Source organism: Ammodytes marinus (assembly GCF_949987685.1).
Source record: "Ammodytes marinus genome assembly, chromosome: 1".
Taxonomy (NCBI): domain Eukaryota; kingdom Metazoa; phylum Chordata; class Actinopteri; order Uranoscopiformes; family Ammodytidae; genus Ammodytes; species Ammodytes marinus.
This window is the reverse complement of record NC_137230.1, coordinates 12801078-12814112: the sequence shown is the minus strand read 5'-3', so window position 1 is coordinate 12814112 and position 13035 is coordinate 12801078. Positions and strand designations below refer to the sequence as shown.

General features: G+C 41.2%; 1 protein-coding gene across 1 annotated transcript in view; it reads left to right on the top strand.

Moving 5' to 3' along the window:
- Positions 1 to 7360: 7360 nt before the first annotated feature.
- Positions 7361 to 13035, top strand: part of LOC307249482 (CUB and sushi domain-containing protein 1-like) — a gene marked incomplete at both ends in the record, with an annotated part of 421303 nt that continues 415628 nt past the window's right edge. Inside the window, one exon of the mRNA XM_080026212.1 lies at positions 7361 to 7496. Coding sequence (XP_079882338.1) covers positions 7361 to 7496 — 136 coding nt within the window. The remainder of the gene's footprint in view (positions 7497 to 13035) is intronic.

Below are 13035 nucleotides of genomic sequence, written 5' to 3'. Positions count from 1 at the left end.
TGACTTTGAGCTCTCTTAGGAAAACAGGTGTGTTCTCTATTAGCTCACAGCGAGACACACACACACACACACACACACACACACACACACACACACACACACACACACACACACACACACTTTCATCCAAACAGAGGGCCTTGTGTTTGTATGGGAAGACATTGGAAAACAACTTGGGTTTGGTCCAGCTCATCAAAGTAGTTAAACATTTTGTTCTCACATGAATGAGACATCTTAAAAACTTTTGCTGTCAAGTTAAAGGTCACATATTATGCTAAATGCAGTTTTTAAATGTGGTGTGCCTAGAGACTGCCAAAATATAAAAAATAACAATCTCTCCTTTTCTCATTCTCCCCCTTTGTGAAACCCCCACCCCTCCCCCCAATATACTCCAGTCAGAATTCTCGCCGACTACAACGTCACAGTCGGCACAGCCACATCCCCATATTTTCTTTATATGTCCATGCTTCCCCCCCCACATTAGTAACCAGAAACTTCCACCGTGCAGTAGTCCACGGCCCCGAGATCCTCTGGAACATTTGAGCGACAGCCATGTTGTTTTCCCCGCTAAGCGACAAGATGCCCGTAGTGCAGCAAACCATGCAGAGTGTTGCATAAACCAACACAGAAGCATTCTGCTCATAATCCACTTATTTATCTTAATCACAGCAGTCTTAATAATGCCGCATTTATAACGAGACAAAGCTTAGGGAGCTACTTGTGTAGTAATTCCATCGGTGAAACTAAAAGGAATCTCCTCAATGGTTGTTTGCCTGTTATTTACCTAGTGTAGCATGTAGCTTCGGGAGTAACACCCAACGTTTGCTTCTATTACACTAACTTAGCTTTCATTGCAGTTTAATAATGCCTCGTTTTTAACACCACAAAGGGTGGGAAGTTATTCCTGAAGAAATCAAACTGTGAGGCTACTGTTTTCACTGGTTTTAAATCGTCTGAGTGTTATTTTTAGCCGTTAGCGCACATGTAGCTTTGGATGTAGCACCCAACGTTTGCTTCTATTACACTAACTTAGCTTTCGCATTGCAGTTTAATAATGCCTCGTTTTTAACACCACAAAGGGTGGGAAGTTATTCCTGTAGAAATCAAACTTTGAAGCTACTGTTTTCACTGGTTTTAATCATGTCATGTCAAACTGTTCAAAGTATGGCTTCGCTCCAGGTAAACACTGTGTTCGCAGTCACGCAGTGTCTCTAGTATCACAAGAGCACGGCAGAGACGGTGGGAGGGCCCGGCAGAGAGGTGGGAGGGGCCAGCCAGATCGCAGGCTGCAGACACCAATATAGGTCATCCGGAGACCAGAGGAACGTCAGGGTATAGAGGCTTGCTACAATAAATGATCTGAACGGGTTTTTCAGCAAATATTTAAAAAAATAAGTATTAGGGACTACTTAGACCATATCAAATTGACAGCAAAGTGCATAATATGTGAGCTTTAAATAAAAATTGTGTCTCACCTTGAGACCTGTGCTCATTAAAATATGCTGGTTGTTTTCTTGACCTGTTGGGATACAATTTGACTCAATTAAGGATGTCCTCCAGTGACCCTGGCTCACTAAGATAAACTGTAGTCTTCTGCTTATTTTGGAAGGAGAAACAATACAAAAAGGACTTTCATCCTGCTTCCCATGGCAACATACTGTAGTACTGCTTTCATCTTTTGGGCAATGCGGTCACCAACAAAGACAAATGCGCTACAACGACCCAACACATCTCACTTAGTAGAAACATGCTGAAAATGAATGAGCAGCAAGCATGCTGCAAATACAGAGGCAATTCCAGAGAGAGGTGGTTGTGTCTTGTTTTGGATTTTGGATTTTCGCATGTGTTCTTGAATTGGCATCGCTTCTGAAGCTGCAACATGAATCTCTTAAGGGAGACGTTTTGGGCCATTGCAGCAAGTTTGCCTGTGTCGGCCGCCCATTGTGAACAAGTCCCACAACACAGCTTGTAGTACAGTATAATTGGGTAGATGATACTAGTCTGGTTTAACTGTAAATCATCAGCTTACTGCAGAAGGCATTTCTTCATTTAATAAAACATACAAACATAGTCTTTCTTCAGTCAGACTCCAAGGTCTCTGGGAGGAAGGATGCCATGACAACCAATATTATGGGTTATGATTGTATTTTGATCATTCTTCAGGACAAATTGTCACATGTACTAATTCCTGCTTATCCAATGTAAGGATTTGCTGCTTTTCTCAGCTTAATATGATCCTTAATTGAATATGTTTGGGTTTGCTCTGTTTGGAAAAAAAACAAGACATTTGTTACGATTAACTGAGAAACCATGAGATGCATTTTTAGCATTTTATAACAGTTAAGTGAATAATCCAGAAAATGATCGCAGTATATATTTACAAAGGGGAAAGGCATCCTTGCTAAAGAGTTTTTGGAAACTCAATGTTAGTAGTCTGCTGATTATTTAAAAACTAGCAGCAAGGCTAACTGTCTTTGTTATTGTTTTATGAGAACTAAAGCGGTCAGCATGGAAGTGTAAATGAATGCTTAGGTTATATATGATTGAAAAGTCAGCTTTTCCTTTTAGAAGATCACATATATGAATAGTTTGGGTCTACAGTAAATCTAAGTGTATAACCCTGTTTGTATGCAGGATAGACAGACATACATTATATTACCTTGTTGATCATGGGCCTCATTGCATTACATTTGTCTTTACATCCCTACATATTCCTTCATTTTTGGTATGGATGATGTGAAGTGATGTTTCATGTATTTACTGCTATACTGTTGCTAAATTTTAATATTGAATTTACTGTATTTTTCAATTGTGAAAATATTAGATTTAAAACATCATGCTTTGCCGATTCTGATTCTGTTATTATGTTCTAATGCAGAGGACACTTTCCACAAAACAGCGAAACATTGGGGGATAAACTGCAATCATTGACTCATTCCCAGTAACCTCCTGAGTCCTAAACAGATGTTGGCGAAGTGCAGATTGTGGCTCCGGCTGTTGCTTGGAGACTTTTAAAAATCCATTTGAAGCAGAGCAGTGTTTTACTCGAAGGTGAAATATTTTAACATCTAAACAACCCTCTGTGGTCAAAGCATGAAAAACATGTTAAACTTTAAAGCTGTTCCAGAAACACAACAGTCCCTATTTTCCACAGATAAGGACAAGAGCAGAAAAAAGGGGCTCCAGTGCAATGCAGCCTTGGTGCCTCTTAAATCACACGCTGTAATTAAGCAATTATTATAGCATTACCAGAATGAGCCCTGTCGTTGCTTAACAGTGTTGTATACCTGATAACTATTGATACCATTTACTGGGGACATATTTGGTGTTGTTTTACTCCATACTTACCACATGGAGGGGTGGGGGACCAATCTTTAATAATATTTATAATCAAACACTTAGGTCTAAGAGCTCCACTTGCATAATCTTTGAGACAAGCAAATGCTACTGGCAGGATCAACCAGGTATTATACAGTATTTACTTTGGTCAGGTTTTGAATGAAAGTGCTCCTTCTAACATCTAATGCCAGTCTTGTTTTATGTAATCTTGAGATCATGCAAGGAATGTATTATGTTTTGAAAAGATTAATACAAAGTCAAAAGAATAATGTAACATGAAAAAGCTGCAAACACCATTACCAAAGCAACCAATCCTTTTTTTTTTTTTTAATTTATCTCAAGAATCATTAAAGAAGAATGCAGTTTAGGCCTAGATGTACTTCCAGTTAAAAAACAAGACAAAACAAACAAATATGTCTGAAGTGGTAGGCAATATTTTCTATAAATATTTATTCAGTTTTCAATTAATGCAGTGCCGACACTGGTTTGCGATGTACTATTCCCCACCTTCTTTGCTGTTAGGTGAGCCCTTCCTTGCAATAGAGGAGGATTGAGAGCACTTCCTTTTTCATTGTTTTTTTAAACGTTTAGTGTACCCTGGAGGATTTCATTAGTTCGCAGTGCATAGATGAATCTAGAGGAGCTGTTTATGGTTTCCTTGGTTAGCACCGGCAATCCTTATAGGTTATATAGCTTGTATTCAATGAAAATGCACATTTTCCTGAGGGATGTCCTCCAGAGTAGCACATGCATCGGAGCCCAGCCCCAATCAAGCAACACTTTAAACGGAGGCTGCGTCTGAGCAACTGCATGATTGGTGTTAAGTGCGCTTAGGATTTCTGTAGTAGATGTGAATGGGAAGGAGTTGCTATGGCTTAGCTCTTGGTCCAGTAAGACCTTAGAAACCGAATGTTTCTCAGTTGATCATCAAACTGTAAAGGAGAGATTCTCTGCGAGGCTCAGATTTACTCACACAGGGATGCCTTTAGACGCAAATGGGATAGACATCGGCAACATTTTATAATATTCTATTCTGATTGATTCTGTATGGATTCATGGTAGTAAGTGTATGCAAGCTTTAACTTGGTGTTTCCCCTCCTCTTTGAAATGTCTCCTGCAGTCTATTGTTGACCTGTAGATGGCGACCTGACTTCACTGAATTCAAGCCGCTGTCCATGGTGCTGAATGGAGTATTTGGCTGGCTTACAGATTGTACTTGGATGACTAATGATTTCAGAGTGTCTGTCTATCCATCCATCCATATATACCTCTATATATCCATCCATCCTTTCAATCTCTATACCTACATTATCCGTCTAGAAGTGTTTATCTGTCAGTCTCCCTCTCTGCCTTTCTGTTGAAGAGCAACAGCAGGCGTGTTTCCTATCAAACGATCCTCTTCTCCTGGCTGAAAACAACAGTCTTTTGAAGAGTGTATGATGTTATGATGTTATGAATAAATATAAAATGACTAAACTAGCCCAATGCAAGAAGAGCAAACCAGCTTGATGGATGACTCACAGTAATGCTGTGAAATGGTTCAACCCACACACACACACACACACACACACACACACACACACACACACACACACACACACACACACACACACACACACACACACACACACACACACACACACACACACACACACACACACACACACACACACACACACACACACACACACACACACACACACACGCGCACGCAGACTGGCTGTGGTATCAAAGATGAGATGGTTAACTATATGTACAATGAGGAAGGAGTTTGCCAAGTGGAACAAAAACCAGTGTGGGTTGACATGGTGGGAGATTAGCTGCAAATCTACCAGGAAAACTATTTGTAAGCGACAACAAGCAGCTGTAGCCCATAAATCCTGTAACATGTGGTCGAGGACCCAACGGGGCTGTTTGGGGTTCCAAAGAGTTCCATTAGTATCAATATATTAGAAGACACGCACCCAAAGACATTTGACAGAATCCCTGGTTCAATAGAATAGCCATAACATCACTGCTGAAACACAAAATGATGTTCGGTTCCGGATATGTGTGTGTTTAAAAAAAAATGCATGTACATTAAAAAGATATTAAGGATGAAGAAAATGTACATTTAGCAGAGTTTGTTTGCTTGACTGACTTCAGTATATGCCAATCCTCATCTAAGCGGTAAATCCCTCAGAAGAAAAAGGGTGATGTCACAATAGCTATGTCAGTTTTAAGAGTCTATAACTTTTTGTCAGTCACTCACTAGCTTTTCGTTTCATTGTGTGAGAGAATCAGTATCGAGTGACACACGCTGTGAAATATGGGCCAGATTGAGAGTGACATGTGTGATTTGCATTTGCCTCTGAATGTTGTTGCTGCTGTTGGTCGTCTGGGTGGCTCAGCAGGCTAAGACTCTGCGTTGTGTTAGTAGCGTTATAATCTTGTTAGCGTGATCCTCTGCACATGCCACCAGGGACCGGGGATCAATAATGTCTCCGTTTGCATGAAAACACGTATGTTACACCAACACGCATGCACGCACGCAGATGAATGACAGCGGTGTTTATATGGAGCTGAGATTGATTGGCGAGGGCTAGAGAGGGATGATTCTTGTGTCCAACATCATGTGACCTTCTCAAATCAATGGTCTTGATATGTGCTTGAACATATACTGTATATAGTGTGTGTGTGTGTTACATCCCTTACTATTCACACTTCCCCCTTTTTCTCCAGTTCCCTTTCCTTCACTCCAGTCTTCCCTTCTTACCTAATCCATTCTCTTTCTCTCACTCTTTGACTCACTCATTCATTTCAGTCTTTCCCTCTTTTCATCCTCCTTTCATCTCCCATTTTCTCAAACCGCTTCCCTTCCTTCCCTCCCGCCAAGTTTTCCTTCCCTTCACACTTCTCTCCTCCTCCCTCTATTCGATCCCTTCTCCTCCCTGCTTCCATCTCTTGCTCTCTTCCCTGAAATGATCTCACCTGCTTTTTTCTCTGTTCTCATCCCTCTTTCCTCCCCTCCTTAATTTATCCCATTTTACCCTCTCCCACATGTTTTCTTTACTTATACTATTTCCCTTCCTTCCATTCCATTCCTATTTCCCTAATAAAGTCCTTCCCCGAACCCTCTTGCCATCTTTATTTTCCTTCCATCTTTCTCTTAACTTTCACCTCCTCCTGCCATCCCTTTCATTATCCCCCCTTTCCATGTCTTTACTTTAATCATTCCATCTTTCCTCCTGTCCCTCTCTTTTTCTCCATTCACTGCTGTTCATTTCATCCATGACTTCTTGCTCCACCTCTCCCCCTGTCTTCCCTTATATTTTCTTCTCTCTGTCCTGTTTCCTTCAATGTTCCTGTTTTTGGTAAAAATCTCAATCTCCTTTCATTAATTTGCCCTCTCCACCCTTCTTCTTTCTCAAACCTGTCAGTCTTTCTCCCTCCATCTATTTTCCATTCTCTTTTCTCTCATTCCTTTGCTTATTTTCCTCTCACTCTTCCCTCCTCACACCCATTCTTTCATATCTCTCTCCCTTCTCAACTAGGCTATCTTCCACTTTCCCCCCACCTTTCTCTCTATCGCTCTTTGCGTCTGCCTCCCTCTCCCATGCTCTCTCTCTCTCCCTCTCTCTCTCAGTCGTCGCTCGCTCGCCGTGCTGTGCGGACCTAAACAGCCACCTCTCTCCTCTCCTCTCCTTCACTGAATCTCTTCATCTCTCTCCTCCGCTCCTCCGGTCTCTGCTATGACAGCTCACACCAGCAGCGTGTTGCCCGATCTCAGACCTTCAACCCGTCACCGGTTATCCTGTCCAAACGTTGACATGGACACGTGTGCGTGGGATATTCGTCATTGATCTTGGGGCGGCTATCAATTGTTTGTTGTTGTTTGTTTTTTGTATAAAAAACGAAAGAAAAAGGAGGAGGGGGGGCGGCCGTCCTCTTTAACCCCCCTCCGCTTCTTTCAGCCAAGCAGAGCGGCAAGGTGGGGAGAAGGCTTAGACATTGAGCCAGCTTGGATTTATTTAACAGCAAAATGAGGGATTTGGGAGCGCCGGAGAGGCTGCTCATGAGGAGGCGGCTGGATGTGAAGAAAACGTGCAGTCTGAGACACGACCTCCCGCTTCTCCTCCTGTTGGGGCTTCTCTTCGGGGATTTCTCCTCGTCCATGGGTGAGTTTGGGAGGTTTGCGAATTGTCTGTGTGTTTGCGTGCGTGTCGGCGCGCGCTAGCATGGGAGTCGTAGGGGATCGGAACATTCGCAGGTCGCTGTGATTGCGTGTGGGCGCGCACACCAGAGTGCGGGGGGAAAGAAAGGTGGTTAATTCGTGCCGTTTCCTTGCTGCAGACAACGTGTGTGTGTGTGTGTGTGTGTGTGTGTGTGTGTGTGTGTGTGTGTGTGTGTGTGTGTGTGTGTGTGTGTGTGTGTGTGTGTGTGCGCGCGTGCTTCGCAGCTCTTAGCGTGCTTGAGATAGCAATAGGGAGAGAGTGTAAATGAGAGAATAAGGGCTAGCCTGCACTGAAGGGTTATTGTGTGTGTTTGTGTATATGTGTGTGTCTGCGCGCGAGAGAAAGAGACAGTGCAGTGCCCAACTTGGACACAATATTAATAGTCTACAGCTGGGTAACAGCAAAGGCACGCTCATCTGGGCCTCCACGTCGTGCAGACATTGTCAAATAAATAAACTAAGTTGAAAATACCCTAATTAACAAAGCTCTTTAAACAGATTCCACGCAGCTTTTCTAAGTGTAGACGGCAATTAAGGGAGGGGTGTCTCCACATGTGAAACAGGTAGCCTACAGTCCACACAATGAGCAGAGAGATGCTCAGACAGAGAGAGTTGGGTTATATTTCATTTGGAGGGCATATAGAGAGGAAATCCCATGCCTTATAATAAGATTTTGTGGAGTCACACTCACAAACAGTACCTATCAGTTGTCTCAGTGGCTGTGGAGATTGTGATGGGTAGATTCTGTGTGTCAGCAGCCCATCAGGTCTGTGTCCGTTGGGATTTTGTGAACAATGAGGTTCTTCATGTAAGATCAAGATGGAAAGAGAAGAAAGTGTTAACATTCTCCTCGTTTGGTGGCAGCGTTACTGTTACTCTGTTTATCAATAGCTTCTCTGTGTGCACTTTCTCTCTCTCTCTCTCTCTCTCACTCTCTCTCTCTCTCTCTATCAATGCTTGTCCCTCTGTATTTCTCTCTCAATCTCTCTATCCAGCCCTCTCACACACGCGCACATATCTGTCAGATTTTCTCCCTCTGCGATGAAGAAGAAAATGGTTTCTTGCAGTGTTAAAAATCCTGATAATTGTTTGTGTGTAACAGCATTTTGTGCTCATGCTTTTCCCTTCCCACTGAACCACCTTCGGGTGTTACATATTGTGCATTTATCCTGTGTATGTGTGTTTGGTGTTATCTTTTATTCTCTGCCATGCAGGCTGTCAACCTTGAAATAAAGGGATTTGAGTGAAGGTGTGATTTCCGGGTGAGAATTGAGTATGTTGATGAATATGATCTTCACTTTAAGCTGTTTATGGAAGCAATTGCCCCTTATCACCAGCGATTTTATCATTAGCTCCAATCTGTGTGAGCACGTGTTTGTGTGTGTGTTTGTGTGTGTTTCCTATCGGTTTTAAAATCCCCTTTTTTTCAGACTGATTTCTTTTTAGATTATTCTTCTAAAATGTATACAACAAGAAAATGTAGAACATGTAACACGTGATTTACTTTTTTAATCCATTATGTAAAAACTCGGACCAAAAGCCACAAATTCAGCTGTTCCATGTCACATTATTACAAGGTGCTGTGCGGTATACCAGTGGCTATTTTAGTTACTGTAGAGTTTAACACACAGAAAAGGAGAGGAATAGAGAAATGAAAGGGCAGCAAAGACATCTGGAAAGACAGAAGGAGGGATGGAAATAATTTATTTCATCAAATCTCAAACCCCAGATGGTTGTCAGCCTTTTAAATGTGATGTCGCACTTTAAATTCCAACACACAACTAGTTATTGATTGTCTGGAAATGTCACTTAAAAATGTCATGAAAAGTCAGGTATCTTTAGACATGAACTGCAGTGCAAATAAACAACCCAGGTGCAGGGTTTCCCCCATGAAAGTTGTTAGGCGTGGTAGTGGCAATAGTGCTGCACAATTTGGTGAGAATTGCGATTATAGTGGACAATATAATTGTCATTTGTGATTTTCGATTTAATACATAGATGGGTTTATGATTCTACTTGCTTGGTTTTCAAGTAACATACAGAGATTATTGATAGTTTTGAAATATGTAGTTTTCAAATAAAGCTTGTAGCTTGCTGTTTTCAAAATAACTTAGAGCTTCAGTAAGCGAAATGGTCAGTTTAGCTAACTTCCTGTCAGTGACTGCAGTTAGCAGTCCCCTCCCTCGTCCCCACGTCACCACATTAATGCACTACGGTCTTCAAGCAGCAAGTTATCTAGCATCATCTCAGATCCATAAGTGTTATAAAACTTAATAAATCCATCCAAACAGACATTGGGACGGGTGCCGGTTTGTAGCGTTCTCTCTTCTGATTGGTTATCAGTAGTGGGATCCTCGAAAAGTGTATTTGCCGACTACATGCAGAGCGAGTGACTGAGAGATCGGCTTTATGAAACGTGCACACTGTACAGTATAAGTGATCAATGTACGGATAAAGAGCGATTTAACACTTATTATATTAATATAAATAAATCGCTTACTTCACCTTTAACAGTTAGACAGTATCAGTGTTCTGTAAACTTATACTTTAACTATCTTCGGCCCTCACTCATTCATCAGACTGTTCTCTGTGCCAAACTGGGCTCAGAAGCTGAAATTGAGAAACAGAGAAAACATTCATTAAGAGCAGCCACATTGCGATGATCATTTTCATAAAACCCAGCCACACTTATATAATTGATATATTGTAAAGTACACTCTATAGGGGACTGTATAAAAGACCATTTTGACACACACACACACACACACACACACACACACACACACACACACACACGGTTGTGAATACAATGTCTGAGAAATACATTTTAGACACTCTGGGACTGTGAGGCCCTTGTTTAATCACTTTCATACAAAGTTACGTATTCACTTAAAGAGGTAATCCTACACACATTTATTTTCATTCTGTTTTTCAAAGCGAGGACTGATTAAATTTCTGTTTCCGAAGTTTTTTAATGTTTATAAGACCCAAACGCATGCACACAGTGACAATTAGCTGACATTGAATCCATGCCAGAAAACAAGATATTGGAACTAGCTGTTTGTTACCCTGCCTGGCATACTAACACACACATGGGAAATGGTCACAGACACAGACACACACACACGCACACACAGATGGGAAGGAAGCTAATTTAAGAGCTATTTTCTATCCTAGCAGCTTTCTCAGGTATCCATCCCATGGCCTTCTTCAAAAAATGTGCCTTCCACTTAATACATTGGAAAGCTATGTGAATAGCTAAGTGTGCTTACAACTGACAATATAGACAATAAAACACAGTTGTATAAAACATGACTGTTCAGTACATTTATATTAAAAGATTTATTTATTTATTTATTTCGGACAATTACACACAATACACAATTTTCTCTTTGACATATTCATACATATTTATTTGTGTTATGGTCCGAAGCGTAGCAGGAGAAGCCAAAGTCTTATCAGGCTCCGCCCCCATTGTCATCAGATTCAGATACACAGATACACAGCTACTGATACAGATAAAACACAATTTTGTTGTTGTTTTTGTTTTTGCTTTTTTTTAAAGAAGAAGCTGCAGTCCAATACACAGATAATTGTAGGTCTCCTTATTCATTTACAGTGTACAACAGACATGCTTTCCATTTTCCCAATGAATTTTGATTACTCATCGTTAACCTCTCTTTCCTCTGAAGCCTTCTTTGGGATGTCTCCTTTGATAGCTGCAATATAGTGATGGTAGTGATTTCACATTGTGCTCAGCATTTTAGTTCGCTGTCTGTCTGTAGTTTTCAATAATTTTTTAAACATATTTTCTTTTGAAATTGCAACTTCCTGTGACATCTTCGTCCAGATCATTCCATAGTTTAATACCCTTTACAGAAATCAAAAAGGATTTAAGTGTGGTCCATATAATTTTCTCAGTGAATTTTCTTTTACTTCTTAAAGCCGCGACTTTTTCCCCATTTTTCGACCCTGTTATTACACAGCACAGTATATGTTCTGTAGCTAGTCTACTATTGCTTTAAATGGTAACACTTGAATACGTTATGCAAATATACAACTTGCTTGTTGAAATGTTAAGAAATGGGAGCTTCCTCAAGCAGACATATCTTTCCCGACAATCCCCTCTGTGCACAAACTCTTACATATGGTAATTAAACATTATAACACCTGCGGCTTATAGTCCAGTGCGGCTAAAGGCCAGGACACACCGGCCCGATAATCGCCGTCGGAGAGTCTGGAGGGGGCGGGGACACAAATCTGTTTGGTGTGTGCCGTGAAGTCGGTCGTCGTAGATGTCGTCGGGCTTCTTTTGAGCCGATTGAACATGTTCAATAGGCGGCAGGCAGTCTTTCAGTTGGAGCAATTTGATTGGTGGAGGGCTAGCGAATCAGTGAAGCCCGGAAGTGAGGCGGGTAGCACAAACAGCTAACAACAGCTAGCCATTGTTTTAATGTGTTTGTTTGTTTCGTTCAGCGAGTACTCACATGCATCAACCATTGTTGACTGCTCGACACCATGCTCGACACTCTCTGCTAAAAATGGTGCTCTTTATGGTCCATAAATATAAATACGTATTTCTATCTATGTTTATGATCTAGAGAGTTGTCCCATCATTTCCGGCCTCTGTATTTTTTTGGGCCACAATACAGATAAGCGCCGCCTGCTGTTATGGAGACATTACGTCCCGCGCAAGCGCAGAGCGTACGGAAAGTCAGTAGTCGGCTCGGTGTGTTCTTGGCACTTTTTGGGCCGCTACGGGCAAACTGGAGCTGCCTGAAACGGCAGACTCCATTTTCGGGTGGTCGGACCGGTGTGTCCTGGCCTTTATAGTGCGGACAATACGGTAGTCAATTCAATGTTTACGATCTCAACCAGATTATTCAGATCTTTCCCCGAATAAAAGATGTTCATGTCGTCAGCAAATAAGATTAACCTTAAGACATTCAAAACTTTACATATATCATTTATGTAAAGCAGGAATAATTTCGGCCCCAAGATTGACCCCTGAGGGACCAACAATGTCTAAGCATGTAGATGTGATATCCCCTAATTTCACATATTGTTTCCTGTCATGTAACTAACTTCTGACCCAGTCCCATGCTATACCTCTAATGCCATAATTCTCTAGTGTATTGAGAAGGATGTCGTGATTTATAGTGTCTTTATTTATTTAAAGGAAAAAGAAAACAAAGCGATTATTAGGCCTTGTTTCCACTGAGCAGTGTGTCTCTATGTAGACATGTCATTAGAAAACAGTACAAAGTCATCGAATTTTTTTATACTGATAAACGTATTTTGTAAATATACCCACATTTTAAATGTTGTGCCTGTAACACGTTTCAAAAAAGTTGGGACCGGGGCATGTTTACCGCTGTGTAACATCACCCTTTCTTTTAACAACACTGAGTTAGCATTTGAAAACTGAGGACATTCATTGTTGACATTTTTAAAGCTAAATTATTTCCCATTCCTGTTTTAAA